Raw genomic sequence first — 19,289 nt, 5'->3', positions numbered from 1 at the left:
GCTAGTACTCTAGGGTTTTTTTTATAGTATCGAGCCGTTATATATAAATACATACGCATGGGGATAAAAAAATAAAACTTTTTGCTAACCGTTTGTAAAAACTAAAATTAAATTGGCTCATCAACTAGTTGTTGAATCTGATGGATATTTCAAAAAAATTTCAGAGTTTTTTTAATTAAACTGTCGACTCCAATTAATTTAATTACGTAACAATATGATGCGTTGTAGATTTATATATTTGTATTTTTTCATTTGTTCTGTTGAATGAGATGGTTTTTTTATCTTTTGTTTCGTATAATATACAATAAATTTATTGTAACAATGAGATGATTTTTTTTTTTTTAATTTATAATGGAACATATCTGTTACTGGGTATCAAGCGAGGAAGGAGAGATTGGACAGCGAAACAATTGAGATATTTGTATGATGAGTTTATTTGTGTAGAAAATATAATATATACATGTGTATGTATATTATTATATTAGTTGTAAGTTAATAGATTGACTTATTCATTTTTTTTAGTAGAATATGTGGATAGATATGAATAAACAATATATTTACATATGAAAGAATACAATAATACAATTGTGAGCAGTATGTAAAATTCACTCATGTTGGCTGATGCTTGTGAGAGCAGTGAGTGGGCGTGGATTTTAAGTCGCGTGGGTTCAAGAGAAATCAGACGAAACCAGAACGCCCAGGTGGGTATCTTATATGTATATAAATATATATATACACGTATATATGTATGTAATTGTATCGAAGGTGTGTATTAGCAAGACAAGATAGGTAATGATACATGAACAAAGACAGAAAAAAAATGGATGATTGACTTAGAAGTTTTTTTCCATTACAGAATAAATGGATAAAAAAACGGAGTTTTAATGGCTCGTAAATTTAACGAGACCCTGAGAATCTATAATAACATATGTGAGTCATGATGACGGTTACTTTGTCTAAGTAGCCAATATCAGTATTGCATACATTGTTTCACTACGTGTTATATTTATATTTGACCTAATAGTTGATAGTGTAAGTAATTTTTATTATCCAAGTAATTTGATTTAATTCTATACAGGACACGTGGCAATGAAAAATAATATAATTTAATAGTTATAATAATGAAAATTAATGGTGACTTACTGCAGTTGTTATTGCAACAATAACCTCGAGACAGTATATAAATTTTCAGTGAGAATGAACTGATAAAATATAAATGGCGTTAAGAAACTAGTGATTTTATCACGTGAAATAAAATAAAAAATTCTTGAAATTATCTTAGCGTGAAATAGTTAACACTTGTGTTGGTATGAAATAATAAAGAAATTAATTTATATACACAAAATAATAAGAAGTTAATGAAAATAAAGAGAGTTTGAATGTTGAGATAAAAATAAAAATAAAAAATGGGTGGAATAATAAATTTTCGTGTGATTTCGGGCGTGACAATTTAGATTTGCACTTCGCGGTATCTTGACCGTAAGTATTTTGGTACGGTCGTTGCCGAGTGCTACTGAGCTAAGGCTGCTGAGAGTTCAATGACTGGCACAGAAAAGGAACGACGCCATTTTAAAGACCTGAGATCTTCAAGTGAGATATTATGTATTCTCGGATACCTCTCATATACAATTATAAACTATTATTTATGTATATGTATATATTTACATCGTTATTGCAGACACTCGCTAAAGAAGACGAGTATCGTATAGATTCTAGACATCAAGATCTGCTGGTAAAGATTTGACATAAATTATTAAACTATAATTTACAAACGTCATCACGCTCAGTAAATTTTGTTCTAAATCTCTCTTTAACCCTTTCAAACCTACCGTGCACAATTGAGGACATTAAAGTTTTGTTAAATAAATATAGCAAAATAAAAATTTACGTAACTAAAAACGGTTGTTTCTGTTTGCGAACATTATAAACTTCGTAAAAGCTTTTTCAATATTTCCATACTCAGTAGTACCTACTATAACAGGAAAAAAATCGGTTCATGAAAATTCCAAAAAACAAAAAATCAGGTTTGAAAGGGTTAAAATAAAACCCTCAAGCATAAATCCCACTACTGTTTTTATATAAATTTAATGTATACATAAATAATCGTAGAAACATAGAACGTAATTTTTATAAATAATAAACATACTCGCGGCGTTGATTGACCAGAAATAAAAAAAAAAAAAAAAAAAAAAAAAAAAAAACTAAAATTGTTTTCCGGCATCGCGAAAGGAAGCCTGTGATTTTACGCTCGACCTTTCGCTCCAATCTACAGTTTCTTTTTATAAAGACGACTAACCGCGACACGCTAGACAAGTCAGCTGAATTTAAAAATCTGCAGGCTTATTATTTACAATTCATTACTCGCTCTTAGTTTTTTAAAAGTAATTGAACAAAGACAATGTATAAATAAGTAAGTGCATAAAATACAGATACCTTAGACATTTTAGATCTACGAATAAAGAACAAAACACGGAATGTTCTCACGGCGATTGGCGAAAGGCCTTTTGGTAAAATTAATAAATGTTGAAGCTAAGACACCCAAAGAAGTTTAATTAAACGAAATACAGTACTGGTAATTGACAATTGCAACCCGAATAATTTCCTGTTACGTAATAATTATTATCGAAACGATCAATTAATCTCAGAACAAATAATAATTTAATAGAGTTATTAACAATCGACAGAATTGAGCTTTGTTACAATAAAATACTAGATTGATGATGTTAAAATGGAATTTCTTTGGTCTTTTGAGAAGATTATTATTCCCATTAAACATAAACGTAAATCAAGTAAGCATTCAACGGTTTAATTTGACATGGGCAACAAGCCCTTTCAAGTTTTTACGTATTCCGGATTCCCCTCTTGTTGTTTAGGCTTCTTTCTCCCTTCATTCTCTCTCACTTCCCATCACTATACATATATTTATACACAGTATGTGTGTAGTGTTGCATTGGCGGTTGTGGTTCTTTGTTTCGATTCGTCCTAGCAAGCGTTTCTGGTTCCACTCGCCCTTTTCTTTGTCCTGGTGATCCGACTAACCCACTTCAACTCCTCGAAAATAATCTACACTAACGCTGGCAGGAAACTATGCTCGGTGAATTTTAACGTATATATCAACAGATTGCTTTGATTTTTCTCTTTGTACATACAGCAACAAAGAACAAGGGAGCCAGCTAATTTTTACGTGGAAAATCCCTCCGACTCTCCACGGGAAATCACGTAACACCCGGTGCTTTTTTCTTCCCTTTATTTATTTGACGACAAAGGAAACAAAGATATCAGCGATTGAGATGTTAAACGACGAACTACGAACTTTAACAAAGAATATATAGTGAGTATAAAAAAATATCGATTATTTTTGACTGAAAGTAAACAATATTAGCAAATATTAAGTACGACTTAGGCGATGATTCGTTAATATTTTTAGGGACAATCGGAGTTTATATTCTCTTGGCTTAACGACAAATATTGCTAAAGTATGAGTAAACATCCTCTGTTTACCAGCTAATGGAGTATCATGATGCATTTATGATATATATACATATATGTATATATAAATGCAGATTTTTAATCTATTACGTAACAAAGTATTAAATAATTCAAAAAAATCCATACAAGTGAACGGCTTACGTGCTTCGTTGTCTTCAGGAATTAAAATACTTAAAGTCCTCGGCTTATATATACATATATATACATATATTACATGGAGAAGCCGGTAGAATGTCGAATTATTTTAGTTTGGAAACACCGGAAGGTAAAATAAAAAATTATTACTCCCGGAATCCTAGATCTCGCAAGTCAGGAAGTAAAAAAATATTAAAAATTATAAATACAACTTTTTCTCATACATATTATTAATATATATTATAATAAATAAATAAAAAAACTATATTACCTCTTCCGGCTTCTGGACGCCCATCCTCCCGCTCTTCCAATATTTTCTCCACCATTTTAATGATAATAATATTATATATATTACAAACAATATATCTATTTGTCAGGTTGATATACAACTCTCAAACGTGTAACGACAATTTTCGAAAAATACGAAACAATGCAAACTAATGTTTATTTTAATTTTATATTTATATATAAATTTTAAAATTTATTTGGCTGTCCTGTCGTTATTCTCAATATTATCACGCACCAATATCAATAATTGTAAAAAAGAGTCAGTCGTATATACAAAAACACCTACACACTATATATTTTATATTTTTAATCACTGATATATCAACAATCGACTGTCCCGACAATAATTCGAGCAACGTATCGTTATTTATTATTTTTTTCTACAAGAAAATCGAAAAGTAGAGATGCTTTATTCGATGATGATGATGATGACGACGAACTCTACGGTCTATTCTTCAGAAAAAATTTATATATTGATAACGTCAACGTACCTTCTATATTTAAAACAGCTTTCGCGTTTTAGATAAGAATTTATCAAGGTAGCTTGACCCTTAGTTGATGGTATTATTTAAATACTTGGTCGAAATCGAAGACAATCAGCAACTCCCGGGTTTCGGACCGATGTATATCAGTGTATCACAGATATAAATAAATATATAAAGCCTATCTATTATTTCTCCGGTCAACTGATGTACTTTGAGCGGAGCCGACTCAAATACAATGATGATGGATGTTGTTATTATGAGTCGAGTTTAAATATTTTTAAATCTTTTTCAATAAATACTATCACAGACTTTGACACTGCACTCCTCTTAATTATTTAAATATAATTATTATTTCTGTCAACTCTTCTGTAAAAATCTTCCTCTTCTTCTTCTTCTCCTTAACTCTTTCTCTTCTTTGTCTCCTTCCTCTTCACTGTTTATTTTTATTTCTTTTCAACCCTTTCAAACTGCCAACCGGACAAAGCGTCGAAAAGCGATGAGGCTCTTCTCCGCGGTTTGTCTTTTAATTTTCCCTCTCGAAGGTATTTGAAATTTAAAAAATAACAAAAGTATTATAACCGGGAATTAGTGGGTACGAACCAAAAAAAACCCGCGATGTTAAAATTTGTATTGGTCGCTATCGCAAAGCCTCTCGCATTAAGCGGTAATAGGGCTCGGATGCGCATTTAAAATCCTTCGGCTAACACATCTGGCCACTCTCGCTATCACCTTCCCGCACTGCTCATTACTCGGCAGCTGGTTTCCGACTGAGCCCGGCAAGCTGTAACACGACTACTAACCTCCCCGGCAGTTTGACTCTCCCACCAAACGCGCTTTGTTTTGCTTCGTTTTCCAACTCCCAGTTCCCCGCGCACCCCCACCACCACCCTAAGCGCCTACCAACTGCGATCAGGCGACTTCGCCAACGCCCTCTGCTTGCCGCTTTGTGTCACGTAGGCACATGAGGTTCTCATTCTCTGACTCATCCAAAATATTATCGCTCTTTCTCTCTTACTCTGATGTGCTGTACCCGCTGTCTAAAACTAAAGATCTAGAAAACTCGGTACATATACATACACATATATATGTACACATATATTTTGTCTTTATTTAAAAGTTTAACGGATGATGCAAAACCCGCATTGGTTGCCTTACTAAAAATATTATGAAAATAATATTCATAGTGACTTAATCCAATTGACGTATGGAAAAAAACATTTCGCGGAAATTTTATTGTTACAAAAATATTTTCGTCATGTATGACAGCACTATTGTTGTTATTTATTTTAAAATATTGAGATGAGATCAGAGACGAGTTTCATTATTGACGTTTAGTTTGAATTACTCTCGAGTAGAGCGGCTGAGGTGGAGTCATTTTATCGAGAGTAATCAGAGGGATCTGCGTCCGCGGTTGAGAAACGCTGTCTGGTAAATTCGAAATTCAATGTGATTGCAGCCAACAACTTTAATTCCCAAATTCTTATTATTATTATTATGTTGTTTTTTTATTTATGCATATGACATTACAGTGTCACGGGCTGGCAATTTTTCGGCAAAGTACAATGGCAGATGTTACGGGAAATAATTATGGGTATTATATCGTGTAAGTTTAAATTGTTGTTTTGGTAAAAGAGAAGATGCGCGCGCATTCCCGGTGGCCACGTAAACTTCATCACCGTTTTATTTTATTTCGCGTGTAGTGTAGTGTAGCGATGTGCGGATATGTGTGTATGTGTGAGAATGAGCGAGCGAGATAAGATGATAAGTTGTCACGGATGGTATTACAGGTTGAAAGAGGATGAATTTTAGTGTACGTTGGTGGAAGCGTGCGCGGAACCCTGGCAAACATGGTGGCTCTTTCGTTAGATATATATACTATGTATAAATGTATGTAATATATGTATGTGTATATGTATGTATGAGTTTACTCCATTTGAGAGCCGGTCACGTATATACTGAGTTGCAGATTTACTCATGCGTGAACAAACGATACTGAAACACAGCATGTATATACAAGACAAGGATATAAAATATCATATATATATATATGTAGTATAAAATGTATTATATGGAATAGAAGAGCTGGAAGCAATCTCTAACAGTTATAAATATTTCTTTCTCTGTTGTCTTCTCCATCTCAAGCAATCGAAACAACTTCAACTAGATTTTTCAAATTAGGATGTAAGATCTCAGATTGTACTTCAACTGAAGACATATAAATATATATATTTATTATTATTTTTTGTCAATTGATGAGATTGTATAAGAATATTATCATGCAATAATAAATAATGAGCAGTGATTTGAACAATTGGATGTAAATTTTTACAAAATTGATTGTAGATGGATGTAAAAATTTATATTATAAATTTATATATCAAGAAATGGATTTATAAAGATCCACGTATGTGCCACGTAGCAACGACAGCATCACGCGAGTACATTAGTGGGAGTTTTAATGTTTTTGCAAACATGCGCGCTTGCTTAAAACCAAAGTATCCTATACTCTGGTCTCTGGTACAGGTATTGGTACAGGTACTGGTACTCGTACTAATACAAACTTTACTTGTACTCGATTTGAATGCATGTAGTTTCAACATAGGTGATACGTTTATATCCATCAGTACTTGCACTTTTTTCGCTTCATCTCGTGGGAAAATTTAATGTACCTGGTTTTCTAATTTAAGCACATTTATAATTATTGATGATAGATATATGCACATTTGGATGTATGTAAAATTGAATACTATAAGATGGATCTGATGAATCTATTGCATGGATTTGTCGGTTACAAAGTATCTAAAGGGAGCGTCAGTATGCGTTATACGCAATTCAAGGTCAAGGGGAAGGTCGCGCGGGTTACTATCGACTTTTGGTATCACTGTTGTAAAATCCTCCCTCGACTTTACTACTACTGTACTCCATACTCCACATGATTAAACTCTACACAGACGCAATAACAACTCGGATAAAAAACTTACAAGTCATTTATTGTTACTACACTTTCCCATGCTCATGATTATAAAATGTCTAATAAAATAGCTTTGTACTTTTTTTACATGCGAAAATAAACCCTCGTGGAAAAAATTTTATGACATTCAGCAGCAAAGGGTTTGCTAAAAAAAATAACTTTCTCAAAGCATCCAGCGAAAAAAGTTAATAAAATAAATTAAAATACATAATGAAATTTAAAAAAGTGTACATATTAAATGTACAGCAGATGGGTACGAACACTTTCTCAATATTATTGCAGTAAATGCTTCAGGGCCGATGTTTATCAACGTTCAACCGTCTTTTAAAATTATGTATAACTCATGTTTTAAATGTTTTATTTAAATTATCGTTTACATTGTACGTTAATTTTGTTTTATATTAAAATAAAATATTATTCCCCAATTTTTAGTTACGTTGATTTTTTTTTTTCAAGTACTGCCATAACATCATAAATTTATCGATTAATAATACAGTTCATTGATACGTACGGCGGTGAAAATTACATAGATTATCTACTTATATGTATACATATATATAACACATATATATGTGTAAGTTAAAAAAAAATTTACCGTTATTAACATCAACCAGCTATAAAATAATTTAAACCTTTTTTTTTATCTCTATTATGATATACAGAAGATAAAAAACATTTGTGCTGTATGTATATGACGTACCGAGCTGATGGAAAATTTGAAATAAAGACGATGAGTTGTATAGTAATACGTACAATGTTGGTGTCTAATAACACGCGGAGAATCGCGAAACCGGTTTGTGGACGCGAATGGAGGAGCCCGAGCTCGATACACAACCGGATAATTCTTCAGTAGAATGGAGTAGACAGGGAGGAAATAGTGGGAAGATGTGTACATTTTATGTATGCATGTGATATTTTTTATATGTAGATGTATGTTTATATTCCTGAGCTTGCTTGGGTCGAATAGTATATGCATGCTATACTATGATACCTCTACCTCATGAAACCGATCCAATGGTCTCTAGTAAAATAATGTCAAGTATTTAAATAAATATATGTATTTATATAAGAATACAGTAAACTGTTTAGAACTTAAGGTCCGTTTGAATTTTTTACTCGCTATGTTTATCAAAGTTTGGATGATGATAAGTGTGAACTTGAAATCATGGGGTCATGAATAATGCCGACGATGTTCTACTCACTCTTCAAACATGTATGTCCCTTTTAAATATGTATGTATGTATATTTGTATGTTTATGCTAGTGTGGGTAATGTTATTGTATATAAATGTATGGGGGCTGACCATGAAAGGAGCGAGATAGTGACTAATTTAGAGTCTAATGTACTGACAGCCAATTGCGTAGTCTCGCATTCTGTCATGCAGACTAGAATAATTTGCTTTATGTGTATGTGTGTGTGTGTTAAGTGAAATGCATATAAAAAATAAATGGAAAATTTAATAATTTACTCTGCCGTAGGCTATGGAGTAGAAAATTAATTATTATAGGGACAAATTTATTTTGTACAACTAATATATTGGGGTTTTGAAAACCTGTATCCTTATATTTGATGAATTTTTATTGTTATCAATTTTAAATTTTGTGCATATGAGGTAAAAGCAAAATTATTGCCAGGTTATATTGAAGTGATAACCCGGGTAAAAAGATTTGGCCGAAATTACCCTGAAGCCATGAAATTTTATTGTGAGGCCTGAATTTGGCTGAAATCATGCTGAAGTCATGGAATTTTATCAGAAGACACCGAAAGTTGGCTGAAAACACGCCGAAATTTTAGTATTCTTAATGAACAGCCCGAAAATTGACCGATAGTAAGTCAGCCTATTTTCGGTTTTTTTTTGGCCTAGCTAGTTTTTAGTCTTCTGTTCACTACCTCGGTCTTTTTTCGGCTGATAAAAACTTTAATATTATTTTGGCTTGAAATTTTTTTACCCGGAAATATAAAATATCTTACATATTTTTAAAAAATGTTTTATAAATTAGTAGTAACAATATATTGGTTAAATTAATATGAGCGTAAAAAATAAGAGAATGGGTTCAAAAAATTGACTTATTATTAATACTAAATATATTTAATAAATTTGGACATCTTGTAACCTCAATAATCAAACTTCTACCTTACATACTTGTAAATTTAATTACAATACAAGGAGGGTTTATTAAATATTATTAACATTTAATAAATTTGTCTCCCAGTATGAGAAACTGCTAATTCTATTAATTTCTTTAGTCATAAAAAAATTTAGGTAACCCAAATTTCCTCAATAAATTAACTCAATATTTATGAAATTAAATAAAAAAATTACATCAGCCTCAACAAGTGTCATTTTTTTTATCAATCATACAGAGAGAAACAAATCGAAATATGTAATGAAAGTATTTAAATAAAAATATTTATTTTAAAATTTTTCACAACAAACAATAAGCGGGGGCCGTACTTGTGTTTAATTATCAATTTTTTAAAATAAATCTTAAATTATCTGTCCTGTTATTTTATTATAAAACGAATGATAATAGCAATCACTTGTTGATAAATATACATTTAAACATTTTTAGCATTTGTTCAAATTTAAAATATACCGATAGAATTGTCGATGTGATTTTACTGACTGTTAATAATTATTTATACATTAAATTTTATATTTCATCCTCGTGTTATAAATTTTTTTTTATTGTCAATTTAGATTAAAATATCTAATTTAACATCACACGTATTATTATTTTAATATAAAAGAAAAAAAGAAGATATGGTAACAAATAAAACGATTAGATGGAAAGTTTCCCCAGGTTATAACGTCGGTTTCGTGACCAGAGGCTTTTGTTTCATCGTGAGTCATGAAACTAATACATACACATCACCTTTTTGATGGCTTGTTATTAAATAAATAATAATAACACTAGTACAAAACCCGTCTGACAGTTTAATCTATTAAATACTTAGAAACCGAATGAGTAATCGCTTAATTATAGCCACCGAAATATCGGATACCTTTACAAAATTTTCCATTATTAATTAAAATGAAAAATTTTGTGAAAATTATAAAAAATTTTAATTATAAAATTAATCGACTAAAAAAAAACAATTGAATCTATTGGACGCTGACTAATTATTTGTTAATTATTTATCAATAATTAAATAATTGCCAATTAAAAATACAAGTACTCGCTAACCTCAGGTTCATTTTATTGGCAACAAAAGTACCACGTGATGTACTCGAGGTAAATATAGCCAGTACATTGTACTCGTTATAAAATGTTAGAGTTCAAGTAGAGTACTCAAGTTCTTTGAGCTATAAATTTTTACCTCCATGTAATATATATAAAATATAAAAAGTTAAGGCATCGATTACTATAGGCTATAATATACGTCTAACCACTTTTTATTATCATACATTATATATTATTATTTATAATATTGTTGTGTAATTACTTACTTGCTGATGTAGTGGACGCAGATTCTTTTCCGCATCCGTCTATTTTAACTTCCGGTTTCTCATCGCTCTCGACTACTTCTGATGACGTCTCCTCACCATCGTTCGGAATATTCTGCAATTAAATAACTTTATTAATAATTTATATATTTATTAATATTTATTGTTTTATATATTAAGTATATTGTGCCGATATAAAGTATAAATATTTTTTTTTTATTTTAAGAATTTAATTTTATGATCCTGAAGTTAGTAAACAATTAACAATTTTCGGATTTTTTTTTCCACAAGTCCATTTAAAAAAAAAAAAAAAAAAACCTAAAAATATGCACATGTAGAAAATTTAATAAACTATAGGTGCAATTTTTAAAAATATTTTATTTTTAATAATTTATCGTTTTAAAAAAAATCCAAAAATGATTAGACGTCTGTTAACTTCAATACCATAACTTCCTTATATGCTTCCAAGTTGAAGGACATAATAAACAAGTAATAAAATAAAATCACCCTCTATTTTATAAATGACATTGGGACAGAAAAAATATATATATGGGGAACCAGTGACAAGTTCTCATATCACGGATACTTAATACTTTATAACCAAACTGTGTCGTATTAAATAAAATAAAAAAACTAAACTAACGTGTGTGGATAAAACCGGTCTTTGAGTTCATAACATTTGCCAACAAAAAATTTGAGACAAAAATAAATTTGCGTGTATTATTAGTGGGGATTTTATATTTTTTCGCTGTCTTGTGTTACGCACGAAAGTAAAAAAAAATCATTTCCTTCTTTACGTTGACTAACTTTTATAAATTATAAATTCTTGTTCATTTACTTATTTTTTCTCAAAAATCCTATTGTTAATTTTTTATCTATTTATTTTAAGCTAATTAATATATTTAAGATGTTAATAAAACCATCTAGTTCACCTTGAATTTTTTTTACTTAAAAACGAGTAATAAAAAAATGTTTACATTGCTTAGTTTATTATTTACATATATTTACTTGTTATTTATTCGAATATAATATAAGTAACAGTAGTCTTTGTTGTTTAATTTTCGTTTGGCTGATAAGATAAAAATAGTGAAAAAAATAAAGACTCTTTTGCTGTGGGCTGCTTCTGTTAATACTTACTTAGTGCCCATGGCGAATACGGCGAATGTAAAATAAAAATAAAGAAAAAAAAAGATTTGCCACGCGTAGAATTCTGGGCACAAGGTTACTCTATAGTCTCATCGAAAATAATTCTCAAGGTCTTGAGTAATTTTTGCTAATCGAAAAAAAAGTATTAAAGATTGACGACACGTGTATGAACTTTCGATGATTCTTTATATCAACTTATGACTTCTCAGATAATTATATTGTTTTTTTGCTCTTAGATCTTTTGAGGGTTAAAGTTCATATTTTTGATAATTTTTTTATTATTAGCAATAAACGTACGCTGTAAAAAATCGGGGGTAAATACAAAGTTATCACGGATTTTATTTAAGTCCGATTCGGAGTTTGAATATTTGAATGAACTCCTTTTAGGAATGAATTTTATTTCAAACCGGAGCTTCAATATTAAAATAAACTCCTCTTTAGAGTGAATTTTACTACTCCAAGATGATTAAATAAATACACAGTCATCCACTCCGAATTTACTCCAGATTTAATCTGAAAATTTTTACAACGTAACAGTAATTATTGAAGACCGGAAATTGGTTCTGATGAATTTAAATTCATTTAACCGGGTGTAATTAATTATACTATAAAACCAATATGAGTATCATGTCATATGTATATAGAAAGCACGATTGAATTTTCATATATTCAGGTATTTAATTGTTAAATAAATTTAAATAAATAATTAACTGAAAATAATTATAATTATGCCTTTTATGAGATAAAAGAATAAATTATTGACTTAGTGAGAGACAAATTTTAACTTCTTTTAACTTCTTATTTAAAAAAAAAAAAAAAGAAAAAAAAGTCATATAAATGAGAATAGGACAATAAGCAAAAAGATATCGTAGAGTATAAAATACTAAAAAAAAATAAATGCTTCTGGATTTCGAAATTAGGCAACTGATTTAATCATAAGCTCTGTGAATAAAAGTGAGAAAAAAATATATTTTATTAACAGATTGTAATGTAGGTGGTAATGTTAAAGTTTGAAAAATAGTAAGTATCGGCCAATATCAAGTTACTGATAGATATCCTACTTTTTCCCATTTGGGTGCTAATTTAATTAATTTATTGTGTTATCGAAAGTTATTAGTCAAATTCGATTACTCGTAATATTATCTTCAAATAAACTAAATTGATATTTCACCGGAAAAATATTTGTTACCACCAGAGGGTGGGTAAATTAAATAATAATTGGATAAGTGAATCTTTATCGATATATTTATTTTATAAAGAAATTTGTTGAGGTTAAAAAAGTTTCCATTGGTGAAAGCGAGGTCATCTTTACATTTTGATCAACTAAACTTATCTTTACACGGACGACAATTAAACAAAAACAGTTTAGTTGCGTCAGTATTATAAATATACATATATTTTTTTTTTAAGACTCTAATAATGTCAAGTCAATGACCTGTAAGATTAAATTAAAATCTGACTTACATATTTCTTTCACTATATTATTTTTAATTCCCAATATATTCCCCAGCGTTTCATAATTTATCTATTTTTATTTTTATATATTTTACCATTAAATTAATAATTAAAATTATAATTAAATAAATTTAATAATGACAAACTTTAGTATTAAATATTCAAAAGGTAAAAATTAAGTTCAAATAAACGTCATTATAAAAAGTTGTAATTTTATTTTATTGTGATTTCTATAGCTCATTACTTGCTATATTATTATATGACGGTTAAATGTTCCTACTTAACAATTGTCACAGTGTCTTGACACGAGAGTACACACATATATATAAGAAGTAACGAGTTGTGTCTGTGAAAGGACTACAATTAGCGTCTGTTTGTTGCTATATTCCTTTTTCTTTTTACAACCGACTACTAACTACGAACTTCTACTATCTACTACCACAACTAACAACAACAACAATAATAATGATAAATAAATATATAAGAGGTATATAAAAAATAATAGGCAAAAAGAAAATGAGAGAAAGGAAAGAAGCTGAAAGATCACCACGCCTAGACAGGATAACATTATTTGCTGAGGAGCTTTTACGCTCCAATGATTACAATAGAATTATTTCTATCAATCGTGACGTTTTGCTCTTTTTTTTTCTATATTACATACGATACATACATATATATGTACAGTGAAATAGAAATAATAATAATCTATTGGCAAAAGGTCGATAGACCTGTGGGAATACAACTTAACATTTATAAATATATATGTATATATAAACAAATATGTACATGTAGAATAAACATCTACTTAACATTTGATTGAGTAAATAATATATATATATCGGAAGAAATTTAAATTTATATTTATATTGATTTACTTTCTCTTAACTGTTATTTATTATTTGTTTTTGATGAAACTATTAATATTCAAGGCTTAGAGAATATACATGTACATATATATCGGCAACGAATTGACGCGACCCACTTGAAGGTGTGACGGGATTTAATGTATTATCAGCAACACAGGAAGCATAGGAATAAATTATAATACGTTATGTTACGAGCTGAAGAATAACAAAAACAACCGCGACGGTATTGTAAAAATACGATAGCAATAAATACTTAGTGTTTTAATTAATCAATTAGCATGAGCATTAGCATTAGTTGTAATTTATAATAATAATAATAATAATAAAGAGTGAGAAATTACATAAAAATAACAATACTAAATAAAGAATGAATGGAGTGTAAATGAAAAAATATATGTTATAAAAATAGTGAATTTAAACATCTATCGATACGCAACGTTTGTTTGCAACATGAATTTAACATGAGGAATTTTTTTTTTTTAATTATTATACAATGACACGATGTTTACATTACCGTGGAATAATAGACTGAGCAAATAAATAAATTATAATTTATTCAAAATAATATTTCATCATTTGTGTTTTTTTTTACACTGAAAAAAATTATCCTTTTAATTTCGTTATTTCGTAGTTGATTTTTTTACTTTAAATTAGTAGATATATTAATTTACTAACTTTAAATCACGACTATAATTTATTTTATTTGATATACTGCAAAAAAATTGGATTACGGGGTTTAATTCACTCCGTCACTCGGAAATCTGGAGTTTAAAAAAAATCACTCTGCATACGGAGTAAAAAGGGAGTTTACTTTTCCGGCGGAGTGATATTTTATTTAAATCCGCATTCACTCCAGATTCAATCCGCAATTTTTTTAGTGTAATTATCATTTTCTTTTTCAATGCACGTTATAAATTATTTTTAAATTTATACCTCCGATATAATAATTAACTAGTTTTCAAAATAACATACTAATTGTTAATCTAAAAAAATAATTATTAAATTACCCTATTTTATATAAATATTTAGTATTCCATTTTTACATAAAAATAATTTCCATTTGAATTTTTATTCAATTAATGTGTGCACTAAGTAGTAAATAAGTATAATTTATTTATTAAGCTGTCTGAACAAACTAAAAAACCGGCAAGAGAAAATATGTTATTATCTGCGTTATAGACGTAAATAAATATAAAATATATATGAAATGGATGGGCTGAGCTAGGAGCTGAGGAATGGGTTGTCTATGTGGTTTATCTAGTCGGTCAGTGACTCATACCAGGTTCAACAAACATTAATATGAGTACTGGTGCTGTAGTTGTTGTCGCCGATTGAGCAAGAGTGCACAAAAAGACAAGTACATGTTCATGTAGCATTAGGTAGCGATTATTATTTCGTAAATTACCGTCGAGTGTTTTAATCCTATAATAGCAGTAATCGTAATCGTCATCGTCGCTGTGTCGCTGATATTATATTAAGCTCGTTTTAAGTTAAGAATAAACTGGTGCAGTGAATGGAGGATGATTATGATGAAAATTATGAAGGTAATGGTGATGGTGATGGTGATGATGATGATGAGGAGGTGGATGTAGAGTAAAGGAGAAGATGATTTTATATAAGTATATATGTATATATATATGTATGTAAGCAAGTACATGCAATACGAGCATGGTAGTTAAAAAGAGCCAATGAACTTGAGTGACCCGAGAATAGACGTAGAGTTTAGTTGTCGAGGAGAGGTAGCTGCGGTGGAATTGTTGCGAGCTTCGCGACACCTAGTGTAGTAAAACTAGTGAATGCTCGTCGAGGTTTTGCTATTTCATCACGACATCACTTTAGCCATGCTAATTGTTTATTTTATACTACACTCTCTTGCGGTTATTTTTTTTTTTATATATTATTATTAATATTTACAGGTCGTTAAACTCACACCAGTCCTTCGACTGGACTGGGTTTACTATTATTGTTGGCCTATTACGTGTGTTTAATAAAAATTCATTTTTATTATAATATCGCCTTTTTATTTTAAATATTTACTCAATAATTTATTGTATAGTTGAGCCATTAATGAATTATTTATGCACGTGAAATTAAAAATTTTAATGTGGAGATAAATAAAAATTTTTTGGGTCGTCTAACAAAATGGGGCTATTTTTGCAATTGCACAATTTCTAAATAAACCTAGTTGCATAAAATAAACGTTTAAAGTATGTTTATCATTGAAGTTACCTCAAAACCGCCAACTTTGCGATATATATATATATATATATATATATATATATATATATATATATATATATATATATATATATGGATATAATATATAAATTTATATTTTTATAAATATAAAGTGTTATTTTTTTATTATTGACATTATCAAGTTTTATGTCTTTGTTTATTTGGTCGTTAATTTAATAAGAGGAAAAAAAAGGTAGAGTAAACAATATAGAGTGGGTGTGAGTCATACATTCGCGAAGATGATCGTAAATCCAACAGTTTGCAACCAGTCGAGGTGATTTATCTCATAGGTGATTGATGTATCGGAGCATATTCTGATTCGATTGGCCTCCCTGTTCTATCATGATTCTAGATATTTTTTCCCGCGAAAAATTAAATTTTAAATGAAGAAGCTAAACACAGATTTCAATAAAATCCAACCAATGAGTCTATTAATAAGAATAAATAAATATAAATAATACTTTATTTTTCTTATTCTTGAGACTGCAATTAACTAGTTTGGCCGCACATGACGTGGTACATAAAATCGTGGATCGTACATCGCTCTGTTACGCCAACTCATCAGAAAACCTTGACTTTATTGGGATATACGTACACTAAGTTACGACTAACACAAATGAAATGCTCTACATCCTTTTCCTTTCCATTCTACACGCTGTTTTGAGTTAACGAAAAAAAAAAACGCGCACATATCTCGCTACTCATCTTTTACTGCTCTAGCTGGTGCACTTAATTGTACATTACGCGTTCATGCGTTTCAAATTTATTATTGTTGTGTACATGGGAGGGTGAGATCTTTTAAAATATCTCGCATCATGTATTACAAAAATATATAATATATTATGTATAACATTCTCAGTTGAAAACTGCCTAACTCTAAAAAAAGTAGACATTTTTATTGTCCAAGACCTAATTTCTTTTAATGTGCATAGAAAAAATATTTTTTATCGTGGTTTTTGATCCATTTCATTTTTAATTTTCGATGGAGTTTGGCGGTTTTTTTACAAAAACATAACTCAAAAATTCGATAAATTTAAAAAAAAATGTAAGGTAAAAAAAACCTAGTACTCGATCGGGCAACTAGTACTTGATAACTTCATGGATTTGTAAATCTATATTTAGTAAAATTTCGTAAATATAGATATACAAATACATGAGTGATCGAGTACTAGTTCCCTGATCAGGCACTGGGCCTCTTGCATTAAATCATGCATTGAAAATGTGTTTTGCAACGATTGCTAAGAGAAAATGCAAAAAAAGTTATTTTCTAAAAAATATAGAGTTTGGCGGTTTTCAACGATGAAAGACAATATATATATATATATATATATTTATACACGTGCATAATTCACTTAAACATATAATACATGATTGGTGTGATATAAGAAGAGGGAAAAAAACCTTGACTGGTTGGCTGATTAAGAAAAAACAAAACTATTAAGTTGGATTAAGCTTGTTATATTATCAAAGCTTTTACTTATCATTACACATAAATATATGTATATATGTAGTGGCGAGAATTAAATGTCAATAAGATTTTTTTCATTACCTTTAAGTGAGTTTAATGACGTCGTTAAGACTGATTATACTTTAATTTACTCGTACCGTGTTAATGATAACAAAACAAATAAATATATATTATGTATATGTATATACTAGCAGTAAGTAAAACATAAATGGGTATTGATATTATTGATGGTTGTATTAATTACTACATATTATAATTGCAGCATTTAATTAAATGTACGAGGGAAAATATTTGTGGCTGAATACTATTTACTGACCTCGTCCAACCACTCGGTCACGCGATTGTCGTCAAATATTGCGCATGAATACGCATATCGTTCTATAAATAAATTGCATGCATGTGCACTTGCTGTCGAGAATGTTGACAGTTTGTTAAGAACTGCAGAAATATTATATTTTACTTTTATTCCATATAATTTATGATTTATTATTCTTTAATTTTATTATCAAAAGATAACAATATATATTTTTACTTTTTTTTTGATAGACAAATAAAATTATTACTTATGTTAAAATTGCTAAGTATACATGCAAGCTTAAAACACAACCTGCGGGTTATTTTACGCAATTTTCGTTTCTGACCTAAATTTGCTTTTAACTAAAAATAGAAAATATATTTTTTTTTTGTTAAACAAATTTAATTATTTATATACTTCATTTTTTTAATTTTAATTGTTTTCTAGTCTTCTTATATGTTATATATTAAAATATATATGCAGTACAACTAAACCTCTGTAAGTTACGATCAGTTAATTTGAATTTGATTTTTTATTTCTGATTTGAAATTTTTTTTTTAAAATACTCCAAAAAATATTTATATGAACCCTAGTCAAAATCTAAGGCATACTTTGAATCTAAATGAGCCTCAAAAAACTACATTATAGGACAATAATTGTAAAAGCTTTAAATGGACCTACTAAAACTTACTAAGGCTTGATTTGAACCTACTTAGACTTATGGAGGCTTAAATTAGACTTAGAGAGACATAAGTCATGAAATGAACGTAGCTAGATTTAACAGAAGAGAGGACTTGCAAGGAATACTACAAAAAGGTAAAATTATTAAATTCGCAGACTACTGGAGAATTGATGCAAGTGATCCAGTCATTTCTCCGGGCTAATGACACCCAAGGGTGGATTGGGTCCTACATACAGCCTGGGACTAATAGAGGGTCGATTTAAAAAATTCTAAGACTAGTAAAAAATTGGTGCAAGTGATCCAGCGATTTTATCAGTAGATTA

General features: G+C 29.5%; 1 protein-coding gene across 2 annotated transcripts in view; it reads right to left on the bottom strand.

The window, feature by feature from the left end:
• Positions 1-19,289, bottom strand: part of LOC103571239 (MAP kinase-interacting serine/threonine-protein kinase 1) — a 37,495-nt gene that overhangs the window by 8,875 nt on the left and 9,331 nt on the right. Inside the window, exon 2 of one of the 2 annotated variants that reach the window (XM_008549329.3) lies at positions 10,820-10,931. In XM_008549329.3, coding sequence (XP_008547551.1) covers positions 10,820-10,931 — 112 coding nt within the window. Of the gene's footprint in view, positions 1-3,895; positions 5,199-10,819; positions 10,932-19,289 lie in introns of those variants that run through there. The other variant, XM_008549330.2, reaches the window with a different exon arrangement.

Source organism: Microplitis demolitor, chromosome 1 (genome assembly GCF_026212275.2).
Source record: "Microplitis demolitor isolate Queensland-Clemson2020A chromosome 1, iyMicDemo2.1a, whole genome shotgun sequence".
Classification (NCBI taxonomy): Eukaryota; Metazoa; Arthropoda; class Insecta; order Hymenoptera; family Braconidae; genus Microplitis; species Microplitis demolitor.
Note: the sequence above shows the minus strand (reverse complement) of the source record. Positions and strands in the feature narration are given on the sequence as shown.